The following is a 19021-nucleotide window of genomic DNA, read 5'->3' as shown; positions in this document are numbered from 1 at the left end:
TTCAGATTACTTAAGCAAAACAAAATGAAAAAAAAAAAAAAAAAAAGAAAGTTACCATTACAAAAGTGGCCTATGTACTTTTTTTTAGATGACTTACTTAAAATTCCATTTCTCTAAATTCCTAGCCACCCTACTCTTGAAATTTTACTTTTGAAGGTAGTTTCTACTCTGATTAAAAAAACAAAAGAGAAAATCTGCTTGGGTGAAAATTCTAATTGTAAGAAAGAGACTAAATATTGGTCTCTCAAGAGGATATACACTTAAGAGAATTCTATCTAAGGGAGTTAAACTAAGTCAGCTGTTTTCTTTAGCTACGTGAGTCACAGGAATAACTTTCTGTGAAACTTTAAAGTTTTGAGTTTAATTGCAAGCAGTAAGCAATTTTTATTGTAACAGTTTTCTCCTAATTATTACATGATGTACATTATTTTACAATACTTTCATTTAAGATGCTTTTTAAAAATATATCTAACAATTATGAATTTTTAAGACCTTAAGAAAGTCAGTTATGGCAGCTTGTCAGGTTCTGTGAAACAAAGCCTTGTCTTTCAGAAAATGTTTACAACCTATGAGAAAAAAAAAATGTATCCTGGGGCTAAAATGTTTATTGGCACCTCGAAGTCTGAAGAGAGAGTCAGGCCTGTGGTTTTTTGAGGGCACTTTATCATCGCCCGCATTCTCAAAGGTTTCTCTGAATGAATAGAACTGGATTACTCAGCCTTCTATTCCACGCCTATTCCTCTCCATTTTCCTTGGCACGACTGAGAGCCAGGCTATTTTTAGTTAGGCAGTTTTCTATTTTTAGACAACTACCAGTTAGAAGACATTTGTTAGGAAAAAATTTAAACACACACACACACACACACACACACACACACACACAAAGGGAGGAGGGAAAGAAGCTTCTCTTCACATATTGTAAAGCAGCCTTCAACCTGTAACTCCAGGCATTTCAGCTGCTTTCAATCTTGGAAAAATAAAGAAAAATTCAGAGTTCAGGGTTTTAAAAATAAACCTACCCTCTGGCAAACAGACCAAAATACAACAAGCTGTTACTATGCGAAACAGTGACTACAAAAACAAAGAACATTCTCCAATGATTAAACTGCGAGAAAAGTTGTAGAACGATTAGGTTATAAGAATGTTACACAGGCATGTAACAATTTTCCAGCCTCTCAGCCAGATGTATCATGTTTTAGAATTCACAGAGGGGGGGGAAAAACCTCATCTGTAAAGTTAAACCAAGGATGTGGGATGTAATCTTAAGGTTTCCATTCTTAGCACCAGAGAACCTTTTATCAAACTTAAAGGCAATTATATTCACTGCATTTTCCTAACATTTGTATTCTATAGATTTTCTCTAAAATTATAACCACATGTTTACAGAGAAGCCATGTATTAAAAAACTCAATGCCAACCAGAAACCAAAATATAGGCTGCTACACAGTATACGTGTACACGTAAATGTGTGTGTGTATATGTGTGTGTGTGTGTATGTGTGTCTATACACTATTACCTTTATTAGTCTCACTTTTATTTTAATTGGGAATGAAGGACTTGCAGATTGATTTAGCCTATCAGCTTATCTACTTATCAGTCAAAGTCATAGTTTCACCTATAACCACTATGAGATATCTTCAAGTGCTCACAGTTGCAATTACTTTCTTTGGCCTCAGATACCACACTGCACTCTATGTGCTTTGGTTCAGACTGCTGGAGAGGATTGTCACAGAGGCATCACCAATAATTAGCACAATGTTTGGAACATGGTCTTCATGTTCATCAATATCTGCTGAATGAAAGAACAAATCCTGAGTATGTTTTCCCCACACTGGACAATTGGCCCTGGAGGGTGCTGGGCATATCATCACCACTGCCATATTACCCACTCACCTTGCACATAGAGAATATTTCACAAATATTTGGGGAAAAGAAAATTCACAGGCCTTTGTTCTATAAATTTATATAAAACAATTTATACAAAATACCATTATTTATATAAGAACGGTATACTTAGGGCACTGGGTGGCTCAGTGGGTTAAATCCTCTGCCTTCGGCTCAGGTCATGATCCCAGGGTGCTGGGATCGAGCCCCGCATCGCATCGGGCTCTCTGCTCAGCGGGGAGCCTGCTTCCCCCTCTCTCTCTGCCTGCCTCTCTGCCTACTTGTGATCTCTGTCTGTCAAATGAATAAATAAAATCTTAAAAAAAAAAAAGAATGGTATACTTACATACTTATTAATATAAAATGTTAGATTTATTCTCAGATTAAGAACTTGTTGCTTCTCTCTCCTTTGGTTAAACAAGTTTTATCACCTAAACTTTCCCCTTGATGTTGAAAATAAAAATACCTTATGTAACTTAACAGTTTACAATGGACTCTGACATCTTTTATAGCCTGTAATCATCACAGCAGCATGTGAGGAAGTCTGGGTCAGGGTCAACAATACTGACTCAGAGCAGGAACCTGAAGTCAAGACGGTTAAATAACTTGCCCCAGGTTAGAGAACTAGTGTGTGATGTTGCTATAACTAGAACCTAATTTCTCTCCAAATCTGTGGGGCTTTTGAAGTTCTATTTCTTAAATGTAAAATTTTAAATGTGAACTCTCATGACATTGTTCCAACAACATTGGAAAATCACTCTGCAGCTTTCTTCCCCTGACCCCCAACCATGGTATTCATTCAGAACCACCACATTTTAAGGAGACCCCAGTCATGAAGCCTGGATGAAGATAAAATTCTCACATTTCCATTGAGGAAAAATCAGAAGAAGCCGTGTGCCTGTGTGTTCTTTCTTTCCTCATGCACAAGTCCAGAATTGACCTAGCTTATTTCTCTTTCCTTAGGATTCTTCTTTACTATCCCTTCCTCCATTTTCTTTATCCCTTAGGGCAATCCCAGCCCTGGTGTTCCCTTTCACCTCACTCCACAAAAGTCCCATTTATCTTAACAAGTATTCTCCTTCTGGGAATAAACACTGACTGAGTGGCTCAGCTTTCCTGACTGGGTTTCTGTGCCCTGACCCAGACCCTGACACACAACGGGCATGGAGTAAACGTTTGCTGAGGAACAAAAGACGAAATGGCTGCACACATCCTCTCTGGCGGACAGGCCCTTTCTTAGGTGTATCCATCAGCCGTCATGCAATCCTGTCATGGACAAGAGCACTGGATTTGCCAAGTCCATCCCTGACAGAAGTGCTGCCCAGGGGAAGGTTTCTAAGGTGATGAATATTTCCATACCTGTCCTGACCAGTATGGGATCCCCCAATCACATGTGGCAATCAAGTACTTGCAATGTGGCTGGTGAGACTGGGAGCTGAACTTTTATTTATTTATTTATTTTAAAGATTTAATTAATTTATTTTAGAGAGTGAGAGTGCTCGCACTAGATTGGGGAGAAGTATAGGGGGAAGGTTAGGGAGGGGGAAAAAATCTCAAGCAGACTCCTTGCTGAGCTTGGAGCCCAATGCAAGGCTTGATCTCACCACCCAGGGATCGTGACCTGAGCAGAAACCACGAGTCAGACACTCAACTGACTGAGCCACCCAGGGACACCTAGAAGCTGAACTTTCATTTTATTTTTTCAAAGATTTTATTTATTAATTTGACAGAGAGAAAGAGACATTGAGAGAGGAGATCTGGCAGGGGAAGTGGGAGAGGGAGAAACAGGCTTCTTGCAGAGCAGGGAGCCAGATGCGAGGCTCCATCCCAGGGCCCTGGGATCGTGACCTGAGCTGAAGGCAGGCGCTTAACCGACTGAGCCACCCAGGTGCCCCGGGGCTGAACTTTTAAATTTTATTTCATTTCAATTAACTTAAATTTAAGTAGCCACATGTTGCTAGTGGCTACCTTATTGATGAATGCAGATCTGTATCATTTCATTCTGAAATCTGGTTATATTATCCAAAGAGAATTCACGTGACAGAAATGATTGGGTTTGTAATTGTCAGGCCATAGGCACTAAATATATCACTTATTTACAGATGTGTGTAGTAACTCTGAAAGGAGTTCTGTTTCTCCAACCACAGAGAGTAGAGTTGGTTTTTTGTTGGTAGCTCATTCTCAGGGTAACTCTGACCTTACTTTTTCCTCTCCAAAATGGTTTTATTGAGGTTACACTGATGGCATTTTTTATGACCATAGAGTCATTTGCATGCAACTTCGAAAAATAAATTTTTCTCTAATTCAGAAATTCTAGAATAAAAGATACTATCATCAATTCATGTATCAGTTTATTTTGTAATCACGGTTTCTCAGATGTGAGAAAAAACCCCAAATACCCATTGTACAGTTTACTGTTTACAGTATTTCTTATCCTAAAACAGTAGCTCTAAATAGTAACTGAGTTTATTTACTAAAACATAAAGATAAGAGATTTAATTGATATGAAGAGGCTTTCAGAATCTAATTAACCTCCCAGCTAGTCATTAACTCTATGACCTTTAGAAATAATTGACAGGAAATTTTTTTTGCCTTATAAAGAAACTTCCATCAGGTGGCTAAATTTCAGGGTAACAGAGACTACAGTAAATGCCGTTGAGACATGACTGGATAATATGCAAAATAGCTATTAGTAAAATGAGATGGATTTCCAATAATATAATCTATCCATCCAATCTGTTGTACACATTTGCAGCACTTGCCTAATTACAGTCCTTTTAGTGATCAAGTCTAAATAAAGTCTTTTCCCAGAACGTTCTATGAATTATTTGTCTGTGAGAATAAGGAGGAAAGCATGGCAGCCACTTTCTCTGCACCCATAGCACACATGCAAACCAATCACATCACACATGCCCACCCGCGGTCTGCTTTCAGAATCAGAATCTTCCTCAACACGTGTTCTAGCCACTACCAACTGACAGGCACTCACAAGAGCCGGGACCAGGCCAGGAGACACAGTGTTCATACACAAAGTGTGACTCAACTGAGTAGTGACAGGCCTTTCACATAATACTTCCGAAAACCTAACACCCTTGCTTTTAAGAATTAGTTTCACCAAATATCACTTAAAAAAAAAAAATCTACTATGTGATATGATTCTAGATCTCAGTAAAGCTACAAAAAAGAAATGTTTAAAAATGTACTTTCAGATTCCACGCTGGAGAAAACAGATGTTTGGAAAGGAAAGTCTTGATCTTTGTTGCTCAAAGTTTAGTCCACCGACTAGCAGAATCAGCAACAGCATCACCTGGGAATTGGTCAAAAACAGAGATCTTTGGCCCTGCCCCATACCAGTGAGTCCGAATCAGCCTTTAAGCAAGAGTCCCAGTGATTCAGACTGGACTACAGGCTATTCATTTGAGACCCACTGATCCTTCTTGTCAGATCCTGGCCAAAGTACCAACAGGTTGCTTCTCTCTTCCTCAGGAATCAATGTAGGTTGGTCTTTTACTTTCCACCATTACTACAGGTAGTATTTCTATGTGGTCTACTGTGCCTATTTTTTTCTTACACAGCAACAACTTTATTCATCCCAGGTTCACTTGAAAGATTCTCACCTTTATTTTTATTAGAACATATCTGACTTCAACAAGGAAAACTTGGTAAAGTTTAATTTTATTTATACTATAATGATCACCAGTAAGTTCTTTTATAAATATGTATATACACATACGTATATATACACAAATATGTGTGTGTGTATGTGTGTATGTGTGTGTGTATAATATTTATTGAATGTCTACAATGTGCCATTCATTGAGATGGCCGTTGGAGTTAACAGCAATAAATAAAACATCATTATGTCTTTCAGGGAAGCGAAACAGACTTAGAATAATAACTTTTAAAAAATTCAGTGAGGTGGGTGCCTGGGTCGCTCAATGGGCTAAAGCCTCTGCCTTCGGCTCAGGTCATGATCCCAGGGTACTATGATCAAGCCCCGTGTCGGGCTCTCTGCTCAGCAGGGAGCCTGCTTTCCCCTCTCTCTCTGCCTGCCTCTCTGCCTACTTGTGATCTCTGTCAAATAAATAAATAAAATCTTTAAAAAAATTCAGTGAGGTAACTGAAATAATAAATATCATTTGATTAAAAGACTTATCATCTTGTATTCTGACTGTAGGCAGGACTCTGGAATTGTTCCTAAAACTTCACTTTTGAGTATTCCGCGGTGATATATTCAGTAGCCAATCCTGAGGAAGTAAGGATGTTCTGTTCTTTGATACCTGATTTGATACTTTTAAGACCAAACAATGCTACCTTTACTGAGGTGTTAACCAATTATGGTTCAAATATGTTGTCCAACATCAAATTCCACATGCCATGAAATCTGTACATATCACTAAAAATTGACCATAAAGATCCAGGCTTGGGGCGCCTGGGTGGCTCAGTGGGTTAAAGCCTCTGCCTTCGGCTCAGGTCATGATCCCAGGGTCATGGGATGGAGCCCTGCATCTGGCTCTCTGCTCAGCTGGAAGCCTGCTTCTGTTCCTCTCCCTCTCTGCCTATTTGTGATCTCTGTCTGTCAAATAAATAAATAAAATCTTTAAATTAAAAAAAAAAATCCAGGCTAAATATTTTTCCCCTTTCATTTTCAGATACTGGGTAGGGGGTGGGGGGGCTCCAAAACATGAGAACTTTGGTTTGTTCCAGTTCAAGAATGATCATGTGAAATACTGATGATAAAGTGCTGGTGATCAGTAATGACAAAGAGGTTACATTAGTGAGAAAAAGGCCGTATTTTGAAACCTACTGTCTTTTCTACTATTAAATACTTTTCTGCCGACTGTTAGTACCAATGCCCATACACCATTAGAACCGTGCAGTAACAGATGAGAGGAAATTCAGTTTTATTGCCTTGTGCATGTAACTCGAGTAATCTAACATGTACTTTATTTGTTCAGCAATGATGTTCTTAATAAATGAGATGTGAAGCAGCTTTTCATATCCACAAAGCACATGTAAATTAAGCAAAAATCTTGTTTTAAAAAGAAACACATTTTTATGTATCAAATTTGATACATAAAAATCCACTTGATAGTCATGACAAATGTGAATATACTTTTAGGCCCATTTCTTCTCTTAGACTTTGGGGAATAAAGATAAATGATTTATAGGTACTAGTAAAAGTCTTCTAAAGAGATATAAACAAAAATGAACATTATAATTTAGTAGAAATTTGCAAAACATTGTTTTTACAAAATCATTTTTTCCCCTTTTTCTTGGAAGCCTCGAGACCAAAGGTTTAAATCCTTTATGGAATATACTAATCCTCTCTTCATTTTTTCACTGCTATCTATTGAAAAGCAATTATATACTTGGTTTAACAGAGACAGGATAGAGCTACTGAGCTACCTGCAGTAAGAACTATTTTAATTATATTTTATAGTACCCTAAGAAAATTTTTAATGGACTTCAAGAATATTATTTCTCTGAGTTCCTTCATAAAGAAAAAACCTGCTTTTCTGAAGAATTAAAATTCTAATTATAAAGTTAACTACTGGTTCATGTTGCCTCAAGTAAATTTAAAATAGTAACAAGAAAGGTCTACCCCCTTTCCGTTCACAAGCTTCACATTTAAAAAAAACAGCACACATTGCCTAGCTCCCTGTCAGGCTGGACAACTTGCAAGTGCTTTCTGACCAGGTAGTAAGTCTACCGATTGACTCTGTGGTTATTGGTTTAGGGGTAAAATATGTTTTTAGTTTTACACTGAGTGTTTAGCCCCAAATTGGTGTCTCTCATAATGAACATTTATGCTCTGGATTCTAAAATCTCATGGTTACACAGTTCTTTACTTCTAAAATGCACTCCTCAAATTTTATATTGAAGAACTAATCTTGGTGTTAACTTGAGAATGCAATTAGTTTAAAATGCCTCTCTTTTCACATTTCAATCTAGACCAACCCTGTTGCACGGAGCTTTCTGTGACAATCAATGCATGTTATATCTTCCCTGTCTTATCTGGCAGTCACTAGTTACATGAGGTTACTGAGACCTTGAAATGTGGCTAGTGCAAGTGGGGAACTGGACTGGACATCTTATCTAGTTTCAATTCATTTAAATGTGAATTGTCATATATGGCTAGTGGTCACTGTATTAGCATAGATCTGGATTTAGTTTCTGGATTGTGCTTTGGTAAAATTTGCCAAATTTTAATGAAGTTTCATTGGAGCTATAAAAGCATTTTTCGTATTTTAGGTTTGTAATATTATGCTATATGACAATCACTTGGACATACACTGTTATTAACTGTTTTATTAAACTGTCTCCCCCTGTTTATTTATTCTACAAATATATTCTGAGGGCCTGATAGTCTCTAGCCCTCACATGAAGTTCTAGTGATATAATGGTAAACAAAATGTACATAGTCCCTTCCCTTCAGGAGTTTATAATCTACTGTGGAACAGGAACCAGATAATATGGTGCCTTTTTTTTTTTTTTAAGATTTTATTTATTTATTTGACAGACAGAGAGATATCATAAGTAGGCAGAGAGGCAGGCAGAGAGAGAGGGGGAAGCAGGCTCCCTGCTGAGCAGAGAGCCCGATGCAGGGCTCGATCCCAGGACCCTGAGATCATGACCCGAGCCGAAGGCAGAGGCTTAACCCCTTGGGCCATGCAGGTGCCCCATAATATGGTGCTTTAATGGAGAAAACATAGTTCTAATTCTAATACAGAAAAAAACACTACCACGAGGTAAACAGGACAGTTCAAGGATGGCTTTCCAAAAGTATAAATTGGGACCTGCCTTGAATGAAGGAAAAATAAAAGCCAAGCAAAGGCCTAGTAAGGAGTGTTAAAGACAAAATGAATCAGGTTTGGAGAAGCTGAGGAAAATAAACATGTTTTGGTGGCTCAAATATAGGATGGCAGTGGTAGGGGGAGGGAAATAGCAAAGGGGGAGGCTGGAGAAGATAAAAACAGGGGCCAGAACATGCATGGCCTTGTGAGCAATCTTAAGGACCAAGAGTCCTTGAGGGCTTGTTTGTATCTCTAGGCATTCCAAGGCACAGATCACATGGCAGGAATTCAACGAATCTTTGTTCATTGAATGCATAAGGAAATAAAAATACAACAAATTAGCAGACAAATAAATGAATGCGCTTTTACACTTAAGTACCCATGATGCATATCAAGGAGAGCACCTGTTATGAGGAGCACCGGATGTGGTATGTAAGTGACAAATCACTAAATTCTACTCCTGAAACTAATATTACACTATATGTTAACGAACTGGAATTTAAATAAAAACTTGAAGAAAAAAAAAAGAAGTCCATGGAAAGAGCCACTTTGCAAAAAAAAAAAAAAAGTACCTATATGTAATATACATCTATAAAGCACGCATACAAATAATTTTATCTCCCCACCATATATTTTTTTTAAGCAGGCCCCATGCCTACTGTGGAGCCCAACGTGAGGCCCCAACTCATAACCCCGAGATCAAGACCCGAGCTGAGAACAGGAGTCAGAAGTTCAACTGACTGAGCCACTCAGGCATCCCTTATATATCCATATTTTGTAATATAAAGTATACACTTGGAACCTACTCAATTAGTTTAGATACAATGAAAGCTACATCTATTTCCAAATTTGATAATACATGGTTTATAAAAAAGTCCATTTCCACTATTTGCTGCATTTGGTTTTCAACAAAAAATTACACCTCTCAATTTTCATCAAACTATGCAAAAGTAGTTAGCTTATTGATAACCTCTAGGAGCACTGTGAAACAATAAAATTTATAAGCTATTTCCAGTTCTAATTCAGGCCTTAATTATTACCATGCAAGGAAACATCTTGGTGGAACAACTGTTCTTAGAATTCTTTAAATCCAAACAAGATTCAGAAGACAGAAAATAAAATTTCATGTAAATATCATCTCTTTCTCTCCTATCTTCCTTTCTCCCTTTCTTTCACACACACACACACACACACACACACACACACACCCCTTGCTAATTTGTGCATCTAAAAAAAAAAGTTATCCTTCGCTGAGACAACTGTAAATCAAAGATTTCTTTTGCAGGGGTTATGTCCATCTTTTTTGATTTCCTAGGGAGCAACAGAGGGCCCTGTGTCCTATTCCCCTTCCACACTTAGTCATTGACTACTGGCCCAGACTGGATGAAAACAGAATCACCGAATCACTGAGGGGTGACGGCGTCCCTCCTGGCCAGGTGCTTAGTGGCACTCTCTTACGGGTTTTTGATTAGAAAATGTGTTTGATACAGAAGTAACCTGTCTGGGACTTCTGTCACTCCAAGGATGACCTGCAATGATCTGGTGATCAATGACTTGTTTGAATGACTTTTGATCCATTGTTTAGCTTATGTCTTCCTTTGAGTTGCTTGTATTACATTAATGAGGGCTCCTTAGCCCTCCAACTGTTCCCAAGCTGCTTTTTATATACGTTCTATATCTTTAACAAGAATGCCTGTCTTCTGCTGTTTCAGAATCCCTTGTACAGTGCTGACTGTAAGCTGACACTTGCTAAATCATTGTTAAGAGAAGATGGCCCCAAAGCATGTCCTGTGGGCCTTGCATTCTTCAGGTCATCTTGAATTGCTCAACACCACATCTTCCAGGAATAGAGCCCAACATAAACTGTAGGGTAGAATGGCAGAAGGGAACCAGGAGTGGAGCTAAGACAGTTGGAGGAGATGAAGGGGAGAGTTCCCTTAATATCATCAGAATCCCTACTTAATTTCAACAGCCTTATAAGCCAGCATTTTGAGTAAATATCCAGTATACTTGTCATACAGTAAAATAAAATGGACTTTCTTCAAAGGAAGCGCTTTTAATACAGTAACTGTTTTTGTTTTTTTAAAGCAATGGATTAAAAATTTAACACATTTACTAAATCTGGCATATTTATATATTGTATCTAAACAGATATTCAAGCTGCATTATAATATAATAATAAAAAAACCTATCTCAGTCTGTCTATTAAGTCTTTGTCTTTGTGCCATTGTAACAGTAGTGCTAATTATCAAGCAAAGACATGATAATTACGCAGAGCTTTTTTGCTAAAAGAAGGAATCTTTTTCAACACCCACGCGCTGCACAATTTCCTATGACCCTGTAACCCTACTTTAGTATGGCCCAGAAATTTGTATTTTGGTCTAAATGCTGGGAATCATATTATTTCTCTCTCCGTGCCAATCTTTTTTTCTTGTGAGTAAACTGTTTCTGGAAGGTTAAGGGAGAGGGATAATGGTCCAAATGGGAAATATAAAACTAATGACCCTTCATGAAACATATTATGCTCCTCATTAAACTTACGCAGTTAGATGTATTCCATTAAATTAAAATAAATAGGATTTAAAATTTTACCCGGGAGTAGTAAACTACCTTAACTCTCAACTTTGTGTTAGATTCATTCTAAGGATGGATTCCTCAAATCCCTGATGTATCCCAGTTTCTTAGCCTCCAAAACAATTTCTTAGCCTCCAAAACAACATCTTTTTTTTTTTCTTTTTTGGAGGGGAGGGGCAGTGGGAGAGGAGGGAGAGAGAATCAAGCAGGCTTCACGCCCAGCATAAAGCCTGATGCGGGGCTTGATCTTACAACCCTGAAATCATGACCTGAGTTGAGATCAAGAGTCGGATGCTTAACTGACGGAATCAATCAGACAACCCCAACACAAATTATGTTTCAGGGCTGCAGAGGTTTTCAAACTTAGCGTATGAAAGAATTACTTGGGAAACTTATAAATGCAGTTTTCCATCTAGATTCCGTCTTCTCCACCAAGTATTTCAAGAATAGTGATTTCAATGGGCTGCACTTAGAAAAATACTCTACGTGGGGGTGATATAAATTTTATTAGGCTTAGGGATCCCTCTTACTTCTTCCTCATTTATCTCTGTTATTACTAAAATGGAAAAGCAAAATAGATGAAGAATGTGTGATTCAGGTAGTTGAGCAGGACCGATTTACAACATGTTCTGTTCTTCCAAAGAATCAAGTCATCCCTAGGTTTGGTCCAGGAGCCCCAGATTGTCTTTTTGAGAGATTCAGAGCTTTACTGAATTAAATGCAAGATAATGGAGCTGCTGCTTTACTTTCTTTTAAAAGTATTGCTTTTTAAAGAATTGTGTTGCAAAGGACGTTCAAACTCAATGCCTTCATTTTTAAGATGAGGACACTTCAGCCCAGAGAAGTAGCTAACTTGTCACACAGTAAGAGTGTAAAAGACAAGGTTTACAAATGCAAGCCCTCTGACTTGGAACCCCCTGCTCTTCTCATAGCCTTTAAAGAAGTCTGGCTCAGATACCCATCTGTCCAAGATGATGAAAGTCCTGAGAATGTGAAGGTCTCTATTAAATCACACAGCATATTCCTGACTAAAGCTCTCAGAAAAATGAATTTTCTAGATTTTTAAGCTCCTTTAAGAAAGCGAAGTTTAAAAGTCAGCACATTTTTCAAATACTTTACTATGGTTCTACTGCATTTTACATCATGTTAAGGACTGGAGCAGTTTAGGTCTAATGACAAATTCTAGCTCAACGCTGATACCCTGAAGTGTCTGCTGTAATGGTTTTGGTAATGAGATGGAGTCTTGAGTATAGAGTTGTTTTGTGTTTGGAACTTATGTTAAATGTGTGTGAATGCACAGGCACACAAACTCACATACACAAATACACACACAGAAGCACCTATGAGATTTGACGTTGACCAGTTCTGTTCCTATTCATGTTTGTTTATGAATTTTCACAGTTATATGTATACATGGATAAAATTTTTTCTGAAATACTTTTCAGGAAAGTTTTCAGGTAAGTTTTATAAATGGCCTTAAATTTCAACATCAAGGCACACAATTAAAATCATGTCAATGAAAAACTAAAGTGACATTCAGTAATGCAAATCTGCAAGTATTTTATACATATACCACATTAAGTTTATTCACTTTCGTTTTCTGAAATTATTTGCTTGGCTTTGTTAGGCCAAAAAAAAAAAAGGCGATCAGTTCAATATTTTTATTGTTTTATTTTATTTATTTTTTAAGTAGGCTCTATACCCTGTGTGGAGTGCAAAGTGGGGTTTGAGATCAAGACCTGAGCTGAGGAGATCAAGAGTCGAATGCTTAACCGACTGAGCCACCCAGGTGTCCCAGCTCAATACTTTTAAAAAACTTCCAAATAAAGGCAAAGACATGAGAATCAGTCTTAGGCAATTATAACACGTAAAAAGAAGATGAAAATGAGAGGTTGATTAATCCGGTCAAGATTAGTGCTAGATTTTTTTCATAATATGGAACAGTCTAAAAGTAATGACAAGAATAACCTATACTCTGGTAAACTGACCCTGAATACATACTTTTGAAAAATTTATTACTTTTCTTTTAACTCTGGGAAAGCAATCATAATCACCATCTAGGTAATCATGAGGAGATAGACAAGTGAGAGAAACAGACAGGGACAGTCCTCATTGAAAGTCTTTTCTGATTCAGTATTCACTGTTTGTGAAGGGTATTATAAGGCAATAACATTTAAATAGGATATGTGCAGGAAGTGTTTAAAACTGTATGGCAATGCTACTTATGGTAATGAATCAAAAACATTTTTGTGTTTTAATGTGATGCTTATTTATTTCTGGCACAATAAAACGTTTTAAATCTAACTTTGATAAAACACCAAGCTAACATTTAGAAATTCATTTTCATCAGATTTCTGATTCTGCGTATATTAACAATGCTACACTAAATGATATAATTGGGGGGAAAATATTTCTAGCAGAATAATTGTTTTTACCCATTCAGGAAGAATGCATTAGGAAGAATGAATTAGAAAGAAGAGACAAAATGAGAAATTGAAGTATAAGGCTGGGGTAAGTTCATTTTTAAATATTTTTTTCTTTGACGATGCTGTCACACTAGTCTATACCTAAAAGAAATCACCAAAAGTAAGTAAAGCCCTGTGTTGGCCACAATTCCCAAGTCTTGTTCCTGATACGGCTGTGTGGAGGATGAGGTCAATACGTTGACAGTGGTGCCTGATTTCTAGCAAGGACTAGGTATCTACATTGTCCCTATCACCATATCGCTCTAGCTTGCATTTTGCAGGAATAGAAAGGGTGGGGTAATGTTGGGGTGATAACCAGGGGGACATCCGTGGGGGATAGGAACATCTTAGGAAAAGGAACCCGTATGTGTGCGTGCGTGTGTGTGCGTGGAAGGGGGAGGTCCAACCATCACACCACTCAGCTGGGGGGTGGGGGGGTCGGGTTCGCCAACCACTCATGCGTTCTCACCTCCACGATGTCTGAGTTTGTCCGGCTCTCATGTGGCTCATTGTACTCCGTGTACTTGAGCAACACCTTGTCCATGTCGGTGCTCGCGTACTGGAACAGCTTGTTGGTGCTGTTGAAGATGATCAGCGCGATCTCACAGTCACAGAGCACGCTCAGCTCATAAGCCTTCTTCATCAACCCAAATTTCCTCTTTGTAAATGTCACCTGGAAAAAAAACCAGGCAGTTTTGGTTTTTTTTTTTTTTTTTTTTTTTTTAAGGAAAAGAAAACGCTTGGTGTTTGTTTTTTGGTTTTTTTTTTTTTTTAACAGTACTACTTTTTTCCTTTGTGAAACAAAGTGTGTCGTTGTCAGAGCCCTTGGGCACTAACACTTTTGGAAAGAAAGCAAATAAATCTAAAACTAATTTCTGCTTAGAATTTGAAAAGTGTGATTTCCAGCTTGTTGCTGAATGTGAAACTGTAAATGCCAGATTTAATGTAGGGCATTTTAATGAAGGTGACCAGAGAACTATTCATGTTTTTTGGAGCAATTTAAGATTTGAGAAAATTAATTTCAGCATGGTTAACATCTTTCCCAATTATAAGTTTGGAGCTCATTTTTTGACCATGTGAAGACTGGACATGCATAGCATTTTCGATGCGTGTTCAGAAATTCTTTGTGTGTGTGTCCAAAACTTTTAAAAATTTGTTTTGTTTAACTGAAAACACTCAAAGGGATAAGACTGCTTTCAGACAGTGCTGTATTATGTTTTCTAGAAATGCAGCAGAAAGTTGGGAAGTACTTTTGTCATAATACCGTCAGGGTTCTGTTTTCAATCTTTTGTGTATCTTCCCTCCCTTCTCAGGCCAGAAAATGTATTATTATCTTTTTCTTTTTTTTTTTTTAATCTAATCTATTACCAAGTCCCATAATTCCTTCCCTTGAAATGTTTCTCAGGTTCACACTTTCTTGTCTATTTCCCAGGCGGCTCTATCATTCCCGTCCTTATCAGTTTCCTGTCCTAGATGATCTCCCTGTCTGAAACCATTCCCTCCTCAATTCATCCCCAATCTTTAAAATTCACTCTTCATACTGCCTTTCTCCTGATGAGCCGTCTACAACAGCTCTGACTTTGAATACTTCCTATCTGGCAAGGGTACCAAATGCAAATAAAAATTTCACTATTCCCAGTTTCATTCCTTTCTTGATTACACTCTAGTTTGTTCAACAAAAACCATGGACATTGTTAACTGTAAGCCTTTAAGTGGCCCAGCATTTTCCAGCAGGTGTTCTCTGGAATATCATTTCTATAAAATACTCTTCAGGACAAAAAATTCAGTAGCTTAATACATTTGGGAAATGAAGCACATTTATATATTAAAGGCTGGAAAAACTTTTAAATTTCGTTTAACCTGCCACCCAAACCATTTCCTGACAGAATGTTTGTTTCTTTGCTTATTTATTTATTTAGAGGAGCATTTACTATCATTTTTCAAAGGTAAGTTTTTTGAGGCATATACTCTGGGAAATGCTGACTAACTTAGTTGATTTTTATTTTTTATTATTTATTTATTTATTTTTAAAGATTTTATTTATTTATTTGACAGAGATCACAAGTAGGCAGAGAGGCAGGCAGAGAGAGAGAGGAGGAAGCAGGCTCCCTGCTGAGCAGAGAGCCCCATGCGGGGCTCGATCCCAGGACCCTGAGATCATGACCTGAGCCGAAGGCAAGAGGCTTAACCCACTGAGCCATCCAGACGCCCCTTTAGTTGATTTTTAAATGGACAACTTAAATTTTTTTTTCTCACCTTCAAATCTAACCCATCTTGCAGAGGCCAGACCTGTTGTATCTAATACCTATTTGTGTGTAATCCCCAAACTAGATTCCCACTCCTCAATTTTTTTTTTTTTTTTTTTTGGTCTTGGGACACCCAAAGGATGTCCTTCAGTCCTACATCTATCTGAATGTCCTAGGAATCTCTTAAACCTCTACAGCTTAAACTCATCATCTTCATTCTTGAAACTGCTCCCCCTCCTGGCTTGGCCATCTCACAATAAACTCAGTTACCCAAACTAGAGACCTCAGAGTGAACTTTGAATCCTACCCCATCCCACAAACCTAAATATAAACGTATTGACAGGAACTGTGGGTGAACAGAGAGGAAAACCTGATCTCTTGGTCTCCTCAATCCTCTACACTTTGTTAATACTGTTTTACCTATCACCCTTTATTTTTCCCTAATAGCACTTCTCACATTTCATAATTTGTATATTTTTGTGTGTGATCATTTGATGTCTGTCTCTTCCTCTACAGTGCATATTTCACAAGACCATATGCCATTTTTATTTTGCTCACAGTGTATGCCCAGTGCTTGGACCAGCAGACACATATGGGCAGAAGTTAAAGATCTGTAGTATAAAAATGAAATAGGGAAAACTATTAAGTGAGGTTTCTAGAAATATCAAATTGATCTATATTATCTAAAATTATGTGAAAACTTTTCCCATGACATTTTTAAAAATCAAATCATGAGTAGAATTTTAACAAGATAAATCTATGCTCAATAATGATTATATTGCTTTATCACATTTGCACTAAAGGCAGGATGGTAGAAAGGGAAGAACATGGGGCCTGGTTAAGAGGATCCCAGATTTGAATGCTGAATCTGTTATGTGCTAGTCATGAGAAATTCACTTAAGTTCTTTAGTTGGATTTTTCTCTGAGTTTGGTTTTTCATCTGTAAAATAGAGAACGCCTATTCTTAGTGTTGTTGTGAAGACTGCACAAAATAAAATCAGTGTACAGTAGTGAGCATGCCGCTTAACACTGAAGCTCAATAAACCTAGTTCCCATCCCTCACTTGGCTGATGTACAGAAAAAGGACTTACAAAATATGCCTATGTTGGTGGCTATGAAGAGTCTACTGATTAAGGCTATTTGAGGATCTCATTATTCCTAATACAAAGATAAAGCAGAAATATGGAATACCCTCTGATCATTCTTTGGAAAATATGGTATTTATCAGCCCACATCAGCTAGTCAATCTCCACTCAGATACATTATTTACATTTCAACTTGGGACAATTTTTCTTTGTAATAATTGCCAATGTCTCACCTTCTGTTTTACGATTATTGATTGTCTTTCTAAGGTACTTCTACTAAATATACCTAGTGTTTTATTTTCATATCTGATTATCACATTACTTTAGAAGCTTTTTTATTCTAGTTTATTCAGATGAGTCATGATTGGTATTAATAATGAGTTAAAGACTACCTCTTTGGAATAAAGAATCATAATAATTACATAGATTTATATAAAATGTCTTTTAATATTATTTTAGATGCAATTTAGTTACCCAGATGTATTTGCACATTGGTATTTTATTTAGTGAAACAGTGTAAGAGTAGGTTCAATACAGAAGGCACTGGCCCAAAATACTTTCATATATCTAAAACCACTTTTAATCAGACTTTCATGACCACAAACTGTAGGTGGAATGTCTCAATACAGTATGGTTTCTGTTGTACTCAACCTCAGAATTTAGTACGTTACAACACTCACCATCAAAGTACATTTCAGCACAGAAATATCATTAAAGCTACTATTTGTGTTTACTTTTAGTTACTCCTCAACTTTTGTGTAACCAAATAGGCTTCTGGATAATGCATACTTATCTAATAATACCTGTCAAAAAAGTCAGCGCATATAGCTTCTTCTCATTAAAACTGCAAACTGAAATGGTGCTGACTATATTAAAGCATTTAAGAAAATATCTTCAAAATCTACTCTTAATTGCTCTAAATTTAATTCTGTATTATGTTCATATTCCTCATAGCATACTCAAAATGTATTTTATAATGCTTTTTTCTCATTGTGCATAGTTAGATAAAACTGTTTTTAAGCATTAAGCTTTCTAAAGAGACCTGGGATATTACTCTTCGTTTAAAATATGCCACTCAATGACAAAGATTGCAGCTCAGAGCTTTTATACTTAAATATAATAATGTATTGTAATGATTACATTTTTCATAACTTGACAATAATTTGTAATGGGAACAAGTCCATTTCTATTAAAATAACATTATTTTTAACCTTAGGTGAGATGGAAAACTCTTTTCATTGTAGTAGGCAAAGGGATGCTCTTTTCCAGTGCTTACATCAATCATGGTGCACTGACAAGAGAATAAAGCCAGTATTGTTTAGTGGACACTGTAATTCGACATTAGTTTTCAGAATTAAAGAGACTTAATATGTAATGTATGCACGGAAAGCAAATACTCTGTAAACACTGACCATTTTAATTTTCTTTCCTTTACTTCTTGAAACAGCCCCAAATATAATGATGATGTTGCAGTAAGAGGTTTCAGGATTGAGTTTTAGAGTAACTTCGAGTTTTAACTCCTAGCATAAGGGCAGGTATCACACATTTATACATCTTACATTAGGTATCTTGCATTTATAATTACTTTAGAACTTACTAGGTATGAATCAGGAATTGAAATTAGAATTTGAAATTGAGAAAAGGCACATCATTAAATATAGCTCCATACAACTGAGTTATAAAAAATTTGGTAAATCTGTTCATAGAAACAAATATAATTCAAGCAGTTTTTATTGAGCATTTTCTATATGCCAAATGAGAAGCGCTATTTATTGATCATTCTCCCTGTCAGATATTTGTGCTAGGTGCTGGGGCTTCTATTACATATATATCTCCCTTGTTCATGTTTCTTCCTCATGGCTGGAGAAAAAATAGTCATTTAATTCATTAAGGCTTAAAAGCAATTTGCTTTATTTGAAGCAAAGTTCATTACTTAGTAGTGTTATATTTTCAGTCATGTGTAATGATCT

At 36.9% G+C, this 19021-nt stretch overlaps 1 protein-coding gene across 7 annotated transcripts in view; it reads right to left on the bottom strand.

Moving 5' to 3' along the window:
• Positions 1–19021, bottom strand: part of MEF2C (myocyte enhancer factor 2C) — a 171324-nt gene that overhangs the window by 61336 nt on the left and 90967 nt on the right. For all 7 annotated transcript variants that reach the window (XM_080803588.1, XM_080803591.1, XM_080803594.1 and 4 more), the window contains one exon: positions 14190–14393. In XM_080803588.1, coding sequence (XP_080659714.1) covers positions 14190–14393 — 204 coding nt within the window. The remainder of the gene's footprint in view (positions 1–14189; positions 14394–19021) is intronic.

This window comes from Martes martes (genome assembly GCF_963455335.1).
Source record: "Martes martes genome assembly, chromosome: 5".
Taxonomy (NCBI): domain Eukaryota; kingdom Metazoa; phylum Chordata; class Mammalia; order Carnivora; family Mustelidae; genus Martes; species Martes martes.
Note: the sequence above shows the minus strand (reverse complement) of the source record. Positions and strands in the feature narration are given on the sequence as shown.